The sequence below is a fragment of the Stegastes partitus genome, unplaced genomic scaffold (assembly GCF_000690725.1).
Source record: "Stegastes partitus isolate 25-593 unplaced genomic scaffold, Stegastes_partitus-1.0.2 Scaffold100, whole genome shotgun sequence".
Taxonomy (NCBI): domain Eukaryota; kingdom Metazoa; phylum Chordata; class Actinopteri; family Pomacentridae; genus Stegastes; species Stegastes partitus.
In genome coordinates this window covers 714721-734177 of record NW_007577831.1, presented here as the reverse complement: position 1 = coordinate 734177, position 19457 = coordinate 714721, and the positions used below count along the sequence as shown (strand labels likewise).

At 40.4% G+C, this 19457-nt stretch overlaps 1 protein-coding gene across 1 annotated transcript; it reads left to right on the top strand.

The window, feature by feature from the left end:
• Positions 1 to 16: 16 nt before the first annotated feature.
• Positions 17 to 19444, top strand: espnla (espin like a). The gene is made up of 11 exons (XM_008277556.1): positions 17 to 310; positions 2282 to 2472; positions 5070 to 5256; positions 5346 to 5528; positions 5682 to 5813; positions 12974 to 13138; positions 13236 to 13368; positions 13492 to 13664; positions 13768 to 13932; positions 16868 to 17820; positions 18694 to 19444. The coding sequence occupies exons 1-11, from the start codon at positions 17 to 19 to the stop codon at positions 19223 to 19225; spliced, it is 3108 nt and encodes a 1035-aa protein (XP_008275778.1). The 3' UTR covers positions 19226 to 19444.
• Positions 19445 to 19457: the final 13 nt, after the last annotated feature.

Genomic DNA, 19457 nt, shown 5'->3' with positions numbered 1-19457 from the left:
CTGACAGCAGCCAGGGATGGTGCTTCATCGGGCCATCCAGGCGGCTCGAGCGGGGGATCTCGCAGCCCTGAGGCATCTGGCGTCATCTGGTCACCTCTCCCCGGCCATCAGCGATGCCCAAGGTGCTGGGCCGGTGCATCACGCTGCCAGGTGTGGGCGCCTGGACTGCCTGCAGTTCCTGGTAGGCGAGCTGGGACTGGCGGCTGATCCCAGGGCCTTGAACAGGGCGACACCAGCACATGATGCAGCAGCTACTGGCAACATCCGGGAGCTGCAGTGGCTCGTGGACCAAGGAGGCTGCAACATTGAGGTAAGTTTATCCACTGAGACCAATCTCTATACAGAGAGAGGGAGAAACTTACCCTGAGAGCTCAAATGCCTTGGAAAGATGCCACATGTGCAACTTTCCTGGCAGTTTCTTCTCACTCAGTGGTGGAAAGTAATGAAGTACAGTTACTCAAGTACTGTACTTTAATGTAAAATCTTTTATTGTGATTTTTTTCACATTAAACAAATGCAAAACTTCAGAAATATTTAAAATATAACATAGTTTTCTGTATGTCAAGTAGAGCTGAAATGCAAAGGCAAATAAATGATGTCTGTTGACAGAAAATGGATCCAAAAACATTTTATTTCGTAATTATTCATATAAAAAATGTCATGAAAAATGACATTTTATGGTTCCAGCTTCTCAAATGTGAGACCTCACTACTTTTTGGAAAATATTATTTTAGCCTGTTTTTGATACTTACATTTTCTAAAGTTCTACAATCCCAAAGTTTAGTCAGATCAAATCTCAATCACCCCTCTTCAGTCATTTATTTAACCCCCCAAACTCATCTCTATGTATCAAAGTTAAATTGCACTGGACAAAAACACACAGCATCCAAATAGTCTAAAGTTTAAAAATCTTATTGCTAGAAATATGTTAAATTTTGGCAATTGTGCACAAAAAGTTTCAAGTGATGACTATTAAGTTAATCCACAGCCTTGTCAGGTGTGGCTGTAAATGATCAGACAGTATGACCAGCACACAGACAATCCTTTGACCAGTGACTATAAAAGGCCACCTCAAAGGCTGTTGGCTAATGCTGAAGGCTGAAATGTCAGTTAAGGTTGTCACGGGGTATTTGGATGTCCACAGTTTCCCCATTTGTCTCATAAGAAACCATTTCAGGCAGTGTGGTGCAACAGACAATACACATACAGAAACTGATAGTGATATAGAAAGACCCATCCTGCAAGTTCACAGGATTGGCTCCTACAGTTTGCTTTGGAGGTCTGAATACGTGTTTTTGAGACTTTTTAATCAGTACACTGCAGTTTCAAAGTGGAAATACATGGTGCTGAATGCTTATTTTGATTATGATGTGGCTTCTAGCATTAAAAAACGAAAACAAAACACTTGAGTGAAATGTTAACAGGGTAAAAAAAATATATAAATAAATAAATCACTGGAAGGTTTCTTTTTTAGTCATAAGTTTTGCAACCCAATGCCAGATCAAATAAATAAGAAAATTATCAGCAGATGAAATCATGAGGGAAGTAATTAGTTACAGTCCTACATAAAATAGTTTAAAATTGGCTCCATCCCCTCCAACTACACTAGTAAACTACTGTTAATACATGGATGAGTGTAACTCTTATCGTGGTTATTTATCTTCACTGTAAATACATTTTCTGTTTCTACTTTCGTACTTTTACATTTTCAATTCTGGACTTTTACTTCTAATGGACCATTTTTTACATTACAATGCATGGTGTTACTTCAGTGTAAAAGATCTGACTACTTTGTTGTGTGAGAGTCTAAATTCAGATGGTGGTCATGTGACCAACCCCAAAGTGCAGTTACATCACTGCACTTGTAAAAGTTACTGTATTCTACATTTTCTGATGCATTACCAGCTGGTTACATCAGACAGACTTACTGCTTATCCATTAATATGTTGCAAGTGTAATTATGTCCAGATGCTTGAGGGGATCGCTCACTGAACTTAGTAATTAGTTGTACAGTTAGGTCTACCTGCATCTCTTGTTTCTTATAATTACCAACCATTATTATTGGATCTGCAGAACTCTGACAAACATTGAAGAGCACCTTTAATGATCCTAATTACTGTAGAGAGTATAAAATGTCTCAATTGGTGATCCACATAAGAACCTCCATTGTAGCTTTGGAAAAGGCATGTATATTTAATCTGTTAATCTCATACCTTATCCATTGTGTGACTGAGTTGATTATCAGGAGTGTTTACCTACAATGAGTGTGTCATGTTTGCAGGACAGAGATGCTGCCGGCGCCACGGCTCTTCACCTCGCCGCTCGGTTCGGGTGTGTTGAGGTCATTAAGTGGCTGCTTTCTGTTGGGGGAGTGGCTGGTGTGGAGACAAACTGTGGAGCTGTACCTGCTCACTATGCTGCTGCCAACGGAGACCTCACCTCCTTAAAACTACTCATTCAGGAGGCACCACGGTGAGTTCACAACCTCTGTTTCCCTGGTGCCTCCATGATGCTTCAACCATGCTGCAGTAGCACTGACGGCCAGTCCGTTGGTCGGTCCAGGGATATTTTAGCACCTAACAAAGAGATTGCAATAAAATGTAGGTACAGATATACATGGTTCCACGACAATAAATCTTACAGTTCTTCTCATAGCGCCACCATTAATTTGATATTTTGTTGTTTACAGCAAAATATCTTTACAGCTATTAGATGGATTGTCATCAAAGTTTAAGAAATATTCACAACTTCGCAAGACAGTTATTTCCAGCTACTGTTGTGAACTTTTGTGATCCTCTGACCTTTCTTCTAGTGCCATCATCTGGTCAGGTATTTGTTTTGTTCAATACTTTGGTTTTTGACCAAACTCACAACATTCTCATCAGCCACAGGTGCACCACAGATTCCATCCATCCATCCATCCATCCATCCATTATCTATACACCGTTTAATCCTCACAAGGGTTGCGGGGGGCTGGAGTCTATCCCAGCTGACTCAGGGTGAAGGCAGGGGACACCCTGGACAGGTCGCCAGTCTATCACAGGGCTACACTTAGAGACAGACAACCAAGCACACTCACATTCACACCTACGGACAATTTAGAATCACCAACTGACCTCAACATGTTTTTGGACTGTGTGGGAGGAAGCTGGAGAACCCGGAGAGAACCCATGCTGCACAGGGAGAACATGCAAACTCCACGCAGAAAGATTCCGGTGGGGGGGGGGGGGGGATTATGTTTATTGTGCTGATGTTAAAAATAGTGTGTAATAGTGTGGCACTGAGTAACCTTAAACCAGATGTTGAAGAAGCAGATCTGCAGGCAATTTTCTGTTGGAAAATGGTGCTTTAAAATCCCTCTTTATCCATTGATTAAACCCCTAATAACTCATCTTGGTGTTTTAAAGTTACACATTTAGAAGGGGTTTTTTTTGTTGTTTTTTCCCCATAAAAAAAATCTCCTCCTGCCTTAAAATGTTTTAGATGTAACTCTACGCTGTATGTGAGGATCTGTGAAGTCCCTCCCTCTTTCTTTGCTCACCCCTCGAGCACAACAGCTCACCCGTGACTCTCCTCAAACACTGTAAAAGTACTCTACACTACACAATAGCAAGTTGTATTATTGGAGTAATTCAAACATGTATGTTCAAACCAGAAACCAACTGTGAAAAGAATAATGTGACAACAACCAGCTGCCACCTACACATCTACTGTTCTCTTACTTTATCAGGCTCGTGTGACTGCAAACTGAGTTTTATTACACAAACACATATTTCATTACATTTGCAGATATTTTGAAATGAAGTGCAATGAAACAAAAAAGAAATCATGGTATTAGGTTACAGTCATCAAAAGGAAGACCTAAGTAATGTGAAAAGCAACACCCCGTTGCCCCTCCACTCTCCCCAATGAATCCCAGCTCCCTACCATTTCCTAAACCTGAGACTGTGGCGCTTACTAAGAAACAGATAAAGCTATGTGGCTCTTCCTGCTTCATCTCCTTGTTACTGGAGAGTTTGACTGTAATTTGCATTGTGCATGGCGGCTTCAGACCTCACATGTAACCATCAGTAACCTGTGAATAATACATGCAGAGCGGCTGTCGATCACATATCAGCTCTGCGACTGTTCAGCTACAGTAGGTACGTCAATGTAAATGCAGCCCCGGATTGTTGGACCCAAATCATAAACAGAAATAGATAATAAATAAAGTATGAAATATCACCTGCAACTTTAGCTGTTTGATACAGGATGGATTTCAACTTATGTATCCCTTTTTAGATGGGTTATTAGTGGATCATTCCCAGAGACTGACGTCTACAGAGAGGTACATTTCAGTTTGGTATGCGTCTATAGATGTGTTGCAGTTATTGTTTTCAGAATGTAGTCTTTTTAAAAAATAAATGTGCTTAATGTAAAAAAAAAGTATCTGCCATCATTTATTTGCTTTTTGTATTCCTCTCTAATTGCTGGAGGGTGGGGAGACACACCTTATACATTAATAGACTGCACTTTTCTCAGTTCATCTATTTATCATTTGATCTGTAGAATGTTAGAAAACTGTGAAAAATAAGTATATGTTACCACAAGCTGAGCTGCAACAATTAAAAGACAGTCTGTTGTCTTATAGGACAGATGAGAAAAGAATCAGATCTTCATATTTACAACACTGGAAATTAAAAGTCGTTTACATTTTTCTTCAAGAATTACTATTATCAAATTATCAAACTTGTTGTCTATGAATCAGATCAATTCAAATCAAGCTTATTTATATGCTTTTTTTAAAAAAACAATCTACATTCACCAGCTTGCTATATATGTTAAAAAAGCCAACAAAATATGTGGGGGCAAAAAAAAAAACCCAAAAAACATGTGCAAAAATTATTTGTTGTTGCACTTATTGAAATATATATATATGGTATTTAACAAAAGAATCATCTACATATCATATTGGTGCAAGTTTCAGGCAGAATTATGGCATTAGGCCCAATACTGACGGCAGGTTTTTAAGCATTTTAATGGCTGATACTAATAACTGAACCTCATTGCTGCTGTGTGTTTGAACATAGGTGTGTGAACCACCAGACAGGTATCGGTGCGACCCCACTCTACCTGGCCTGCCAGGAAGGACACCTGCATGTCGCCGAGTACCTTGTGAAGGACTGCGAGGCTGACGTCCACCTGAGGGCCCATGATGGCATGACGTGCCTGCATGCTGCTGCTCACATGGGCCACCAGGCTGTGGTGGTATGGCTGGTCAGTAGAGACGTGTCTGTGTCATTACTATAAAAGAGTTTCCTACAAGTGTTGTTTTCCTTGATCTTTATTTCATGAACTCCTAACAGGTGACCTGCACTGATGTGAGCGTGTCCTGCCAGGACAGAGAGGGAGCTACTGCTCTGCATTTTGCTGCCAGCAGAGGGCACTATTGCATCTTGAAGAAGCTGCTTCACATGGGTTCAAAGGTCATCAAGGACTACTGGGGAGGAACCCCACTTCATGATGCTGCAGAGAATGGAGAGCTGGAGGTAACTTTTCCTTCCTGTTGTTTTCCTGTGAACATCTTGTCATTGTTTATGTCTTGTATGTTGTCTAAATAAACTTAATTGCATTCATAAAACACAATTTTGCACATATTGTTGTTTCCTGGTCCACTTATATCATCCCGTTTGATCTCTTAGTGCTGTGAAATCCTGTTGGCCAATCAAGCAAACCCTTCAGATCAAGACATTGATGGCTTCGCAGCGGCAGACTTGGCAGAGTACAACGGACACTATGAATGTGCCAGATATCTCCGTGCCATGGAGAAAAACGTAAGCTCTCTCCCTCACCTCCACTGTCTTTTGTTTTGCACATTTTCCTGCTTCGCGTCCTCTCTTCGTGTCACTGCCCAGCTGTTTGCCTTGGCATGAGAATCAAAGCTCCAACGGGTGAGCACGGTCAAACATCTGGAAGATCTTGGAACCTCGGTGAATCATTTTCTTAATTTGTTACATGTATTTCATTCAGGTCAAGCCTGTCATTCTCCTGAGCTCTTCTCCTCCACTCAGCCTGATTGCTCTCAGTTTAAAAGGTCTAAGAAAGTGTAGGATGAAGGCTTTTGTGTTTAATAAGGCATTACAGGCGACGGTGGCGTGAGTGCCGGAGGAGATTGTTTGTCCTCAGTTTGCCACGGAGGACTCCCTGAGATTAGCTCTTTTGTTTTGTGTGAAAAGTGTGGCACTCCTTAATGTGACTGCTAAATATGTTAGGGTTAACGCCTTGTTTGTGCTGGTATCTAATCAGGGGTCAATGAGGTTAAATTAATAATGTCAGTTTTTATTGTGCAACCTGCTGCAGTTTTATTTGTTTTTCTTTCATAATAATTGGGTATAGAGGCTTACAGTTAATACTCATGGTGAAATTTGAGCTTGCAGGGTTGATTTTAAATAGGAAACAGAGAATCGGGGTAATTGAAAGAGCCTATGGGAGCGCTCTGTCAGCAGACGTGTTAAACCTTAAAGCCTGTTGTTGTTGTCCTCCATCACACTTCACTATAGCGCAGCGTACACAGCAATGTACAGAGTAACCAAAGCTGTCGGCCAATAGAAGCCATGAATAAGTCAGCAGAGGAGAGTAGCACTCATACATCGAAGAGGACGATGATAGGGAAGCAGCGAGGCGTGGCTGCCGAGCTCCCCTTCAGAAATAATCCTCCCATCAACAATGGCGAGCTAATTAGCGCAGGGGCCGCTGCGGCGTCGGACGCAGCCGGAGCCGCCGCCAGCTAAGGGCCTATCAGTTACCCCTCTCCAGCGGCTCAGGTGGAGGGCCCAGGGGCTGAGCCCGTTATGGGATCCACAAGCTTAAGTTTCAGCGTTTTCACCATTCTGATGCCTGGAACTAGCAATTCTATCCCTCTGTGGACCTGGAGAGCAGGATGTCATGGGCTTCAAACACACGTTTAATTGTGTGTCATGTTTTTTTTTTTTTTCCAGAGACGTGGAAGTGCTATGATTGTCACCTCTGTATGCTGTGTAAAGTTGGTAGCAGACAGAATAGTGTATCATGTTTCTTGGCAGTGTATGACCTGGATACACAAACTGAGGCTTGTTATGAACAAAGAGGTGATCAGATAGAGGGAGTGAAATAACAGCGAATTGACTCAAATCTTCATAATATTTGGAGAACAGCCTATGTGATGCTTTGAAATGCACTGTGCCAGAGATGAGCTGTACAAGTAGACATGGCTTAATTACATTTCTGGTGGTGTTTCACGTTTGTAAAGTGCTGCGTAGATCACGGGTTTCATCGGTTCTAAAGTGTCAGTCAGATAATCTCATTTCCGAGGAGTGACCTGAATGGATTGGGACATTGACCGGAGAGAGCTGCGTATTTGGCCTCTCCGCATGTTTGGATCGCTCGCAACGAGGTCAGACTCGTTCAGTGCTGTCAACCACTCTTCCCTCATCTCGCATCTCAGGAGCTGCAATCAAATAAACAGTGTGTGGCGTGAGGTTTACTTCTCACACATTTCAAACACACTCACAGCGATCAGGCCAAAGATACTGTGAATTTAGGTATTTTTAGAATACTAGAACAGCGAAAACATATTGTTTCCTTTTGTCACTGTGTTTTTCATGGAAATGTCTTAATATCCAGATGGTTTTTGCTATGAGAAACAAACCACATGCTGTAATACCTTTTTCTCACTAAAAAATTTCTCACTAAAAGGAATCTACTGAATTTATTGTGTTCTTAATGTTATCATAAATAAAATTTTCTAAATTTATGATTCTTATTAAACTCGTCATCTTTTCTCAGATCAGGACAGTGGATCTGTATGAATTACAAAGTGTGGCTGCACTGCTGTTGCATATTTATGACAGACTGGGAGATCTTTTACAGCACCATGAAATCTATATAATGGACTCATATACTGCGTGATGCCTCTTACATATTCATCTGGGAAAGATGCCAAGGTTTTCAAATCTATTAATAGCTTTAGACCTGTTTTTAAGCTAAAATGCCAAAACCTAACTGGTTAAAGCTTATCAGATGTGATACATTTTTTAGTTTTTTAATGACAGTGAACCAAATGTCTTTGGGATTTGTACTGCTGTCAAAAAGAATTTGGGAATTGGAGATGTGCTAAACTGTAAATTCTGTAATTCTCGTTACATTTTGACATTTTTGTTGCTTTTTATTTATAGCAAATTTAGTCCATTTAATAAGGGAATCAAGTGGGTTAAAAGTTTCTCAGTTAGCTAAATTTGTGACCATATGATAATTGAATTTATCCACATTCAGAAATGACAGAGCCCTCCTTATTCACTGAGAAGTCACTCTATTTCTCCCATTTGCCTGAAAAATGTTCCCATTTTTGCCCGTACATACACTCTGTCAGTTTATTATTATTATTATTATTATTATTATTATTATTATTAGGTAAACCTACATGGAACCAATACAACAGCCTGCAACAAATACTACCGTCATGAAGGTTACAGTGTTCAGTTTTTGTTGTCAGAGATTCAGATTTATGGTCATTTTTAAGGATGTAAGATGACATCAACATCAGTATCAACTGATAAACGCTTTAAAATGAAATACTGACATCAGCCCAGTATGAACAGACCGATAACACCTGTCAGGCTAGAAGTTTACAGTTACTTTAATAATGTTAAATAAAAATAAATGCAGCATGTTTTACTTGAAAGTTAAAGTACTTTTCCTTTTTTTGCTCAGTGAATATATACATTTGAAAAACATTATGTTTATATCTGCTCCTACCAGTGGGCCATCAGGACCTCAGAGCATAATATGATAAATCCACTACAGGAGAGACCTGATGTTCTCTGCAATCAGATGGAAAAATGATATGTGTATACCGGTACCAACAATTGGCCATAATGTCTTGGCAAAGATCTAATATTGTGCATTTTGCAGTTTTGGTGACCACTGTTGAAGTGTACTGCATTCTAGAGAGAGATGTCTGTCATTTAGAGCATCTTCCTTGTTATAGAATAAATGGAATGGACATAATACTTGAAGCACCAGTCAGTATAAAGCATCAACAACTGCAGCCTCCAAAATGAGCCTGCAGCTGAATCACTTCTGTGAGACACTTGTTAAAAAGCTGAACATTATAATTTTCATGAGGGTAGGATCTGTTGCAGGACTGTTGCAGTCAATTTTAGCAGCATTCACTCATCACTTTATTTGGTGCATCTGTAAAATTGGATGAAATCCAACAGAAGAGCTCTTCCATTAATTCCACAAATATGAAGCATCTGCATTTTCAGTTTCTGTTGTCTTCAAGGTGACGATTGTACTTTATATTTATCATTAAAGTTGCGCTGGTGTTGTACTGGAGAAAAAAGTGAAAATGCAGAAGCTTTGTAAAAGTAGAATTAAAGGCAGAGCTGTTCTGTTTGACTACATTCAATGACACAGATGTACCCAAGAAAGTGGCTGGTGAATGTAGATGTACACAACTACATGTGCGTGTACTTGTATATATTTTTTAAGATGTCCGTCTCATTTTTGAATCAATTTTTAGTTGCTTTCAGTAGAATTCTACAGAGTTACGAATCACTTCCTTTCAGTTACCTCTTATACAAAATCATCTCTTCATCATAATCGTAACAGTGATAACTAGTTTCAGTTGCAGTCGCTTTGATGAAGCAAATGTAATATTCATGAACAAACTGGCATTAGTCAATGATTTCAGTCATAAAATCCTGGAAAACACGTTCACAGTTTGTCGCGGCTCTTTGTTTGTTGCTGTCAGCTTTTCCACATTAACAGTCAAAGCCGTGTGTTCAGCTTACGGTGTCACATTGTGTTTCCACTGTCACAATTCTGAAACCATATCGAGTACATGAGATGATAAGTGAAAAAATGCTCAGTGAGGGAGCTCTTCCATTTATTCAGTTGTCCTGAGTGGAAAAAAAATCAGCTGTTTTCCAGGTGCTTTGACTAGTCTTCCGCTGATACCTCCCTGCGTGCAACGACATGACCATTGGTTTGTCCATGCATTAGTGACATTACCAGCCATCCTATCCTTTCCTTTAATTATTAACAGCATTCTCCGATCAGAGTTTATTGTTTATTGCCTGGTGGCCCTTGGCCACAGGCAGAGATGCTGATGATGATGGTGTCAAACAAGTGGTCGGTGATCCTAAGATAGCGTCACATCCCCACGAAGGGAGCAGCCGCTCCGGATACCTGCCTGTACGAGTCGGTGCCTCTGGAGCGTCACAGTGCAGTGAAGTCGAGCCGCCGTGTGCTGCTAGAACTGCTCAAGGTCAAGGGTGGTGAGTTTTAACTGGTCTACTGATCACTCTCACTGCTATTATTAGTGCTTTTCAATCTGAATCTGCTTTTGCTTGCTTTTACTCTTTTTTTGGTGTGTGTTTTTCTTTGAGCTGTAGTATGTAACTGGACAGGCTGAGTAATTATTTTTGTGAAATGAAAGGAAACTTTTGTACGTTCTGTTCAAGAGGCCTGAGCTGGCAGATGTTTTGGCAGCATTTTACCTATTTTCTGATCAGCTGTAGCCTCTTACGGTTAGGCATGACTAATGCTTCAGGCTCATGACCTTACTTCATTTTGTCATTGTCCATTAGTACAAATTATACGTTGTTTTCTTTCCTTTTTTATTTTAATCTAGCACTGCTTCTAGATACAGGTTTCTGATCTAGTAGTTGCTACAATGATCCATTGTGAAGTAGACAAATACTTTTATTCATTTATTTAGCTGCAGCAGATGCAGACAAAAAATGCTGTAAATGTTAGAAACAACATTTTGTCTGTCAGTTATTAGCCTCACAAGCATTCACCTCCTTGGAGGAAACCTGAGAGTATATTACCATGTGAGTGGACATGTATTTACACTATAGTGTTCTGTGTATAATGTACACTCGCTGTATACATTCCACATTGCAATTTATCACCATGAACGTGAATATTTCACATGGAAGCAGGTTGTTTTAATGATTGATTCCAGAGCGCAGCATTACAAGACATGTTTCTTAAATACACATGGTGTTCTGAAATACTTAAACTCTCTCATGACTCGACCCACAGGGACCACAGATTACTGGTGCTGCATGTCCGACAATGAGACAAGCACTGAGTAGCTGTTTCTTAACTCTTGGCTCCTAATCTGTAGTGATCAGGGTCTTTGTGGTCTTCGACAGAGGGAGAGTGGATCCAGGCCAAAAACAGGGTTAGGCTATCTGTATCTGCGTGGCAATTGTGATGGGGGTGCTGATGAAAACCAAATGCTCTCTGGCCACTGCGTCTAATTAAACACACACACACGCAAGGTTCATGGTAGCTTTTAGGACATTGAACTGTTACGAGAAAGGGTCACAAAGGAATCAGGCTCTCCCTTCCCCCTTTTCCCAGCCCCGTTGTTGTTTATCTATTTATGGATTGCACAACTTCTGGGAAGTTTATTCCTCCGCCTGAGCAGTGTCACAGCATATTTCGTGTTGCTCGACATCAAAGTGCCGTGTGAGAGGAAATGGCACGGACCACCTCATGGACATAAAGCACAACAGCATGCAGCAGCATATTAGGCCTGCCTTTGATGTTTTGGTTACTAATAATGTCCTTGGAGAGCTGAATTTGATATGCATTCTGCATGGAGTGCATTAGGACAATGCAGGTTCATTAAAGGGAACCTAAATGTTTCCATATATCCTACATCCTCCCTGGAGCGGTGTGAAATGCTGCCACTTATTCCAGCTCGCTTACTATCCCGTGTACTTGTTTTGTTCCTTTGTCTTTCATCGTGCATGTCTTCAGGCTTTAAAATGTTTCACGTGTTAACTTCAGTCTAGACATTTTAACTGTTTGCCTAAAGAATTAACACCCGAATGTTGTTTTTTTGACAGCCTACAAAACACAAAACCAACCCCCTGGCTACATAATATATTTGACTTTTAGACACTTTGTTGCTGAGAAAAGGCCTGTTCCCTGTATCTCATATTAACCTGAGCAAACGAAACAAATTTTTACCATAGTGTGATTGATTATGCTGCCCAGTTCCACTCTGTTATTTCCTCAAAATGTGTTTCTGGAATCTTTTAAAACCTGCTGTGTTCTACAATGGGCTGTCTGTAACTTTGGGTACAACTAAATACATACTTTTATACTTGTTTACCTCATATACTTGTGTTGAGTGTCTTTGACACAAATTAACAGGAAAATAAAGCCTTTTTTTCTGTACAACACTCAAAAAAAAGTCTGTTATGACAGTGAAATCCTAAAATGGTGTCACAAATATGAAACATGCAGTGCTGAGTGTGCTAAAAAAATATGGAAAAAAATCTGTCCTCTGTGGTTGTTTTGATGCACTTCTGCCAACTGAGTTCAAAGACTACAAAGCAGAGATGAAGCCACAATAACGATACCTGGTCACACAGCTATCGCACAAAAAATAATCACAAGAACAAAAGAAAAATTTGTTTCCATGTTAAGATAAATTTGTCTTTGTGGTGAAAACACACAAAGGTATACAACTTTTTACTCAATAATCCGCATGAGGTCACCTGTAAAGAGACAAACCAGGTTTGACATCTGATGTGTGCTTAAAAAACATGACAAAAGGAATTGTGCTGCGATGTCATCCTGGAAAATGGGAAGTTCCATCCTGTAGCAGTTCAGGAGAAGTGAAGTGCAAAGTGTCTGTAAACACATATGTATATATATATTTGGAATTCCGTTGCCACTGCTAGAGCATATAAGAAAGATTCAAACTTTTTTTCTATACAGATGCACTCTCCTACAAAAGCACCTGAATCATTCTAGAATGATTGTTTTTTCCAAATAGTTACTCAAGTCATCTGATTAAAATTCCTGCACTCTATCATATGTGGCATAAAAGCAAAATGCATCAATGTCAGAGTTGTTTTGTTTGTTTTAACCATATGGTGCTGCCCTACCTTGTATAGTATTAAATGTGAGTGTGTGACTTTTGCAGACATCCTGTGCAGATAAACCCATCGAGGTAATCGCTCCCTTGGAGGAGGAGGTGAAGGTGAAGCCAGCTGTGTTAGTTCAGCGCAGCAGGGAGGATTACTACGGCAGCCTGAGTGGCACATGCATGGACAGTCACAGCAGTAGCATACACATGGATAGTTTAAAGGTAAAGTTTGGGTTTGTAGGAGGTTTTCCAATCATTTCACAGTTGTTTTTTTTAAGCTTAAAGCAGCCTAGCCGTGCCCTCTTTGTGTCTAAATCAGCAACCAGAGAGTGAAGAGTCCCCGCAGGCCAGATACCCTCAGGCCCCTCCTGCACCCTCTGCTTCGTCGTCCCCTGCTCAGCCTCAGAAGACGGCTGTCAACAGAATAGAGCAGGTTCAGATCGCAACATCTGGTGAGAGAATTTCTGTATCACACAGTTTCTGTACGGTTACTTTATTTACTGTTTACTCTAACTCATTGCTCAAAGTTTAAAAAAGTCAGCGTTCATTAATCTGCATTATGATTTGTATCACAGTTATTAAAGGTTTCAATCAACCCAAGGCCGATGGGAGTGAGAAAACTGTCTCTGCTGATAAGATAGCGTTGCCTGATGCAAACCTCCTGGCTGAAAGAAAACTTCTTGGCGACATGAAGTCCATTAAATCTTTGAAACAGTCTGGAATATCAGGAGTCTTTACTGGACAAGCAGTAAGTATGCTTAGTTTTTGTTATCTCATACATCCTGCCTTTGTAGGAGCTTCCTTTCTTTAGATAAAACACTGATAATACTACCGTCCCATGTTTTGTGTAGAACAAGATGGTGGTCCTGCCCACTGAGGAGGCCAACCTGTCAGACATTGACTATCTGGTGCCCACCCATGACGAGAGGGGCCGGCCCATAGCTGAGTGGAAGAGGCAGGTCATGGTGAGGCAGCTGCAAGCCAGACTGCTGGATGAGGAGGATCAGAGGAGGAAGGTAATGTCATTCTAAAGATTCAACTGGGTTGCATCAGTAAATAAATCCTACAAATCTGTTGTGATGATGTGCAGCACAGGTTTGTGAATCGAGGCAAGAATTCGGTCATCCTGCAAAGTGCAATACATCTCATTAACAGTTTTTTGCTGCAATATCAAAGTCAAAGAGACATTCAGTATCAGTCTGTGTAGTCCACAAGGCACTATATGTGCTGGATTGAATAAAGAGATTGTGGGGAATCGGAGGCTGATGTGACTAATACTTACAGACATACAGGAAAGATTTAAAGGAAAACCTGCTGGCTTTCAAGTACACATCAAAAAGTAATGCTTAATTTTGTAGATTTTGTATTTTCCAGATAAGGTCCTGGAATATTTCCCTAAAATATGGTACAAATGTGCCTGTATTTAGCTATAAATTACAATGATATTTCCAAGAATCTATTTTGCAATAAGATATGCTGATAAAGGGATGCTACAGTTATTAAGTATCTGCTTGTTATATTTCAGTTTTGTGATGTAAGTATGTGCAAAATAGTCACTAAATTGTTTGGTAATCATTCAACATCTATGCTGCACTTTGGTTGATTTATCTGCAGCTTTTAGCTGCAATTTTAAATTGCTTAGTTTTGTGTTTCAAACTGAATCTGAAACTGAACTGAATATTTTTTATGCAAATCAGAAAATAATCAAAACACTTAAAACATTTAAAAACACAAAAAGTTATCACATGCAGGATTAAGAAGAAATATTTTATATTATTTCTCTATTTCGTCTTTTATACAAAAGCATTTCAAACAAAGGATTTAGCGTAATTTGCTTGAGTGGTATCTTTTCATTAAAGCACCATTGAGATGACACTTAACTGGATTTCACTAAATCATTTGAGGCTTCTCCAACAAAATCACCAGTGTTTACCTTTTAGAAATATGGCTGCACCTCAAGTGTTTAGCTGAATATTGCTCTCCCGGTAGAGCGATAATGAGACAATGACAAACATGGAATCAGAACTGAGTGAAAGTACCAGAAGTCAGATTGTTTTTCTGAGCAAAGAGGGACTTTCTCAGTATCAAATCATGGCTGGACTGAAGGTTTATAGAAGGCAGTGCATGGAGGTCTTGTTTTACCCAAAAAAGCAGCCTGCAGATTGACTTCAGAGTCCTCACAGACTCCCCAAACTGAGCCAAAAGTGAGCACACATTCAGCGGATCAATACGTTAAGCTTTGCATACAGATAGAAAAGCAGCTTCATCACAGACACAGAATTTACTCAATAAGTATTCAAGACTTCAATCAGCAAGAGTTCTGTTGAAGAAAAGCTGTCTTATGTCTTGGAGGACAAGTAGTGTCTCTAAACCACTTCTTAGGAGGGGAAAGGAGGATTGGGTAAAACAGATTAATGTATGTACGGAAACCAACAGGAGGGAAAAGGATGCCATAGTGGATCAAACACACAGAGACACATGCTGCTCCATTCTTCAGAGACTTGCTCCATCCTCTCATTTGCATCTTTGTGTAGAAAGATTCACACGACAGCAGAACAATGAGCCCAAACACACTTCAAAGCTTTGACAAGAAGACCAAAGAAGACTGAGAAGTGCTGACTGGCTTTACTCCAAAGGCACCTGACCTCAACCTGCTAAGCATTTATGGACTAACGGGTTTTCAAGATTTGTACAAACTAGTGGAGTCCATGCAGCTGCTGCTGTCATTAAAGCCAAAGGGGGACAATCAAATACGAAGACATTCTGACTTCATATACATTCAGCTTTTCTCTCAAATTGTTATGTGTACCTTGACCAGTGGTCTCATACTTGAGGTGTGTTTACAGGCATATTTCTACCTATTCACAAATTCCACTAATATTCATTTCTCTCATCGACAGTGATGTCAGTTTTCCACTATTTTCCTCTTACCTAAAACTGAATTTCCTATTTTTCTCCTAAAAGCTTGCATTGAACTAGCAGCTACTTGTAGCAGCTAACACTTTATCCATTTCTCTGTCATAATTGACACCAATCAGTGTAGGCCTTTCCTATGTTTTGGAAATACCAGCTATTTATTTTAATGGTTTTTAATTGTCACAAATGTTTCCAGGAAATTCGCTGGAATTGATGGGGCACGTGAAATTGTACGTGAAGTGAATTGACAGAGAAATAAAACTATTTTGGTAACTTGTGAATTGTTTTGCATAATCGATCAAAACATTTTTCTGGTTTGTGAGCCTAAATAACTTTGGATTTTGGACTGGTTGGGAAAAACAAGCAATCTAAATATATAGAAATATGTACTTTTGGCCTACTTTGGCCTGCCAGAATGCAGGAAGTGTTTTGATACTCAAAATGTCCTCAGACAGGACCCCCAGACCCCCACGTATTGTGTTCCACCCCAGTGTTCAACCACAATCTACACCCATGCTTTTGGGTGTAGAAATTTGTCACGGAGGATTTTTTTTCCCCATTTTCTCACTTTAGACATGTTATACTTGACAGACTAATTGATAAAGAAAAAAATTGTCACAGTAATTGCAGCCCTAGAAAGTCAGTTATATGTTGTAAAGCCTGCTTTAGATTAAAACCGCTCCTAAAAAAAAGCTATTGAGCCTAACCAGGCCATAATGAGAAAAGCAAAAATTGTGCTGTGACTTTGTAACGCTTTTCTGAATCTGGATTACTCAAAATTTGAAAAACACTTGGAAATACAGTCACCATTTACCTTTAATTGCTCGTAACAAATCACTGAACACATGAGCGAGTCAAGTCATATTTCTGAGGTTTGGATGAGATCTAAGTTGCAGTTTTACTGTATCATAACTCTTTTTCTCACACGCCAAACCCATTTGAAATGCTAAAACGACTTTAAAATGACTTCTGCATGTTTATCTGCCATTGTTTGCCTCTTTTTTTTCCCTTTTTTTTTTTTTTTTTTTTTTACAGGAAAACAGGAACAGATATGCCAAAGTGAGCTGGAGGTACTCCCAAGCCCACAATGCCATCCTGGGGCCCTCTGGTGAGCTGCTGACTGAGGATGATCTCATCTATCTGGAGCAGCAGATTGCCAACGTCTCCATGCAGAGGAACTGTGAAGGCTACGAGCTGGAGCTAGCTCGTCTGGCCGAGGAGCTCAGACACATCCTGCCAGCCCCCATCGTCAACATCACCGTCAACACCCAGTTCAGAAACTTCACGAGTCAAGTTCCCCTACCTGTGTGGTGTGGCCGAATCTCAGGCATCGTAAAAAGCATGTCCTTGCTCATGACCAACCTGACCGACCAGCCCTACTGCAAGATGCCCAACACCGACCTGATCACCGTGTTTTCTCAGACGCCACACAGACAGAACTCCACCAGGGGACGCAGGGAGAGGATAGAGGATGAAATCCACCAGTTTGGAGTGTCTGTGAGGACTCTGAAGTCAAATTTTGAGACTCAGAACTCGTCTTTGTCTGATGAGCCGGTGGAGGATGTCCTGTTAAGTTCTTCCACACAGCTTGAGGCCCCAAACTCAGATAGGCAGTCTAAAGTGTTGACTCCAGCCCTAGAAACAGACCAGAACAGTGACTCTGGCATCGACTATGATGAAAATGTTGCAGATGTTCTGGAGACCACCAGTCTCAGAAAGGAGCGTATCGTTGTTCTGTTCTTGGGCCACTGGAAGAAATCTGCCTACACTGTAACACTGAAGAGCAAAGATGCAGCAGAGAGGAAGATGAGCGGCGGAAATTCAGATATGGGTGACAAATCAGACTCTGGGGGCAACTTGGAGAATGCCCAGTCAAAGATGATGAACAGCTCCCTGGGACATTTCTTTAAGCAGAGGAGTGCTGTCAACAAGATGCTGGGAAACTGGAGGAACATGATCTCCAGTGTTCCTTCCAGACAGATACGCAGGTAGGAATCTGCTCTTAGTAGGTGGTCAACTTCACCAGCAGGTGGTAAATCCTATTTTTCTAATGTATTTTTACTGTGCCCTCATTGAAAAAAGTAAAAACTTTGAAATACATTTCCTAAACTTGGGATTATCTCACTTTGATTAGAATGAAAGCTGTGTTCCATGCTAGCCATGCCAGCAGTGCTTTGACAAAGTGGTGGAACTAGACAGTGTCTGAATTTTTTTTCAGCTAATTCCTGCAGACTAAATAGTTGCTTAATGGCATTTTTTGCTAATGCAGGCAAGAACTTATATTGTATAGTCAAATTTTTTATGTAACCCACAATTGATTAAAAATCTGGAAATGTTGCTAAAGTTAGGCTTTTAAAGTTGTTGATAAAACTCTTCAGATAATTGCAATTTAAACCTCCAAGGATAAGTACACATTAGACTGTAATGTCTAAAGTTTCATGATTCTGCTCAGGATATCCACCTACTTGAGACATCACACTGTACATTCAGCCTTTTGTTCCTTTCTTTTGGCTGCAGGTTCTGGGTCAGTCCTACATTATTCAGCAGTTTGTACTACTTAATTCTAAAGTAATGGGAGCATCTGTAACAGAAAGCAATTTCCCCTAGGGGATCAAAAAAGTATTTCTGATTCTGATTCTGATCTGGTTTAGCAGGGTAGTTTGACTGGAAATGCCAAATATCTGACTTCTGTATTGTGACAATTTGCTGTTATGTTTTGTTTTTTTTTTATTTCATTTATATAATTGTAAGTACTGAATCTTTGGGTTTTGAAGTTTTAGTCAGAAAACAAACATCATTTGACAGATTCATAGATAATAAAAATAGCTGTGTCTTGTACAACCTTGCGGTATCATCCTCAGGCTCCACAAGCAGCAGGCCCTCTACTCTCCAGAGCAGTTCTTGCCTCGGCTGGATGGCGTCCCCGTGGAGTACGACAACCTGACCCTGGATCTCTTCATGCTTGGCTATTTCCACATCCTGGAGCTGGAGCTGCCTGTGGACGAACGCAAAATGAGGCACCTGCTGTGTTTTGAGGTGTTCGACCACGTGGGGAGCTTCCCCTGGGAGATGGTCAGGGACTTCCACAAGGCCGTCATACAGGACATCGAGGCTGGAAACCGCGAGTGGAAGGACGGCTTCGAGGACATTAAAGTAAAGTTCTTTGGAAACACCATGAGCCCGTCTGAAAGCACTGTGGATGTGGTGAAACACAGCCTCCCAGAGGTTAGACGGGTCCCTAAAGTCATTGTGCAGACACCTACACCTGATGAGGGGATGCTCTACAGAGGAACTGACATTTCCAGTTTCAGCAATGAGGAAATTTGCAAATATATCGATCGTAGTTTTGCTTTTTGGAAAGAGAAGGAGGCAGAGATTTTTGATTTTGAGTAGTGGCTTATGTCATTTTTTAAGATATTTTTGTATGCTTTATAGTTGGATGACGTAAGGGCTGGGTATCAAACCTGAGAACCTTGTGAATTGTGAATTGAACTGTTGGTTGTCATAGTTGGCTTACAAAGCTTAGCCAGATTCTTAGTCTTGTTTACTTTTTATTTTGATTTAATTTTGCCTGATTTTAATTATAATTTTGTTAATTTTATACAATTTTCTGTTATTGTGTTTC

Bases quoted from the DNA above. Each gene is read 5' to 3' on its own strand.
- espnla (XM_008277556.1), top strand. From the start codon at position 17: ATGGTGCTTCATCGGGCCATCCAGGCGGCTCGAGCGGGGGATCTCGCA. The intron at 311-2,281 runs GTAAGTTTATCC...TCATGTTTGCAG, and splicing joins AAGGAGGCTGCAACATTGAG to GACAGAGATGCTGCCGGCGC. The intron at 17,821-18,693 runs GTAGGAATCTGC...TATCATCCTCAG, and splicing joins CCTTCCAGACAGATACGCAG to GCTCCACAAGCAGCAGGCCC.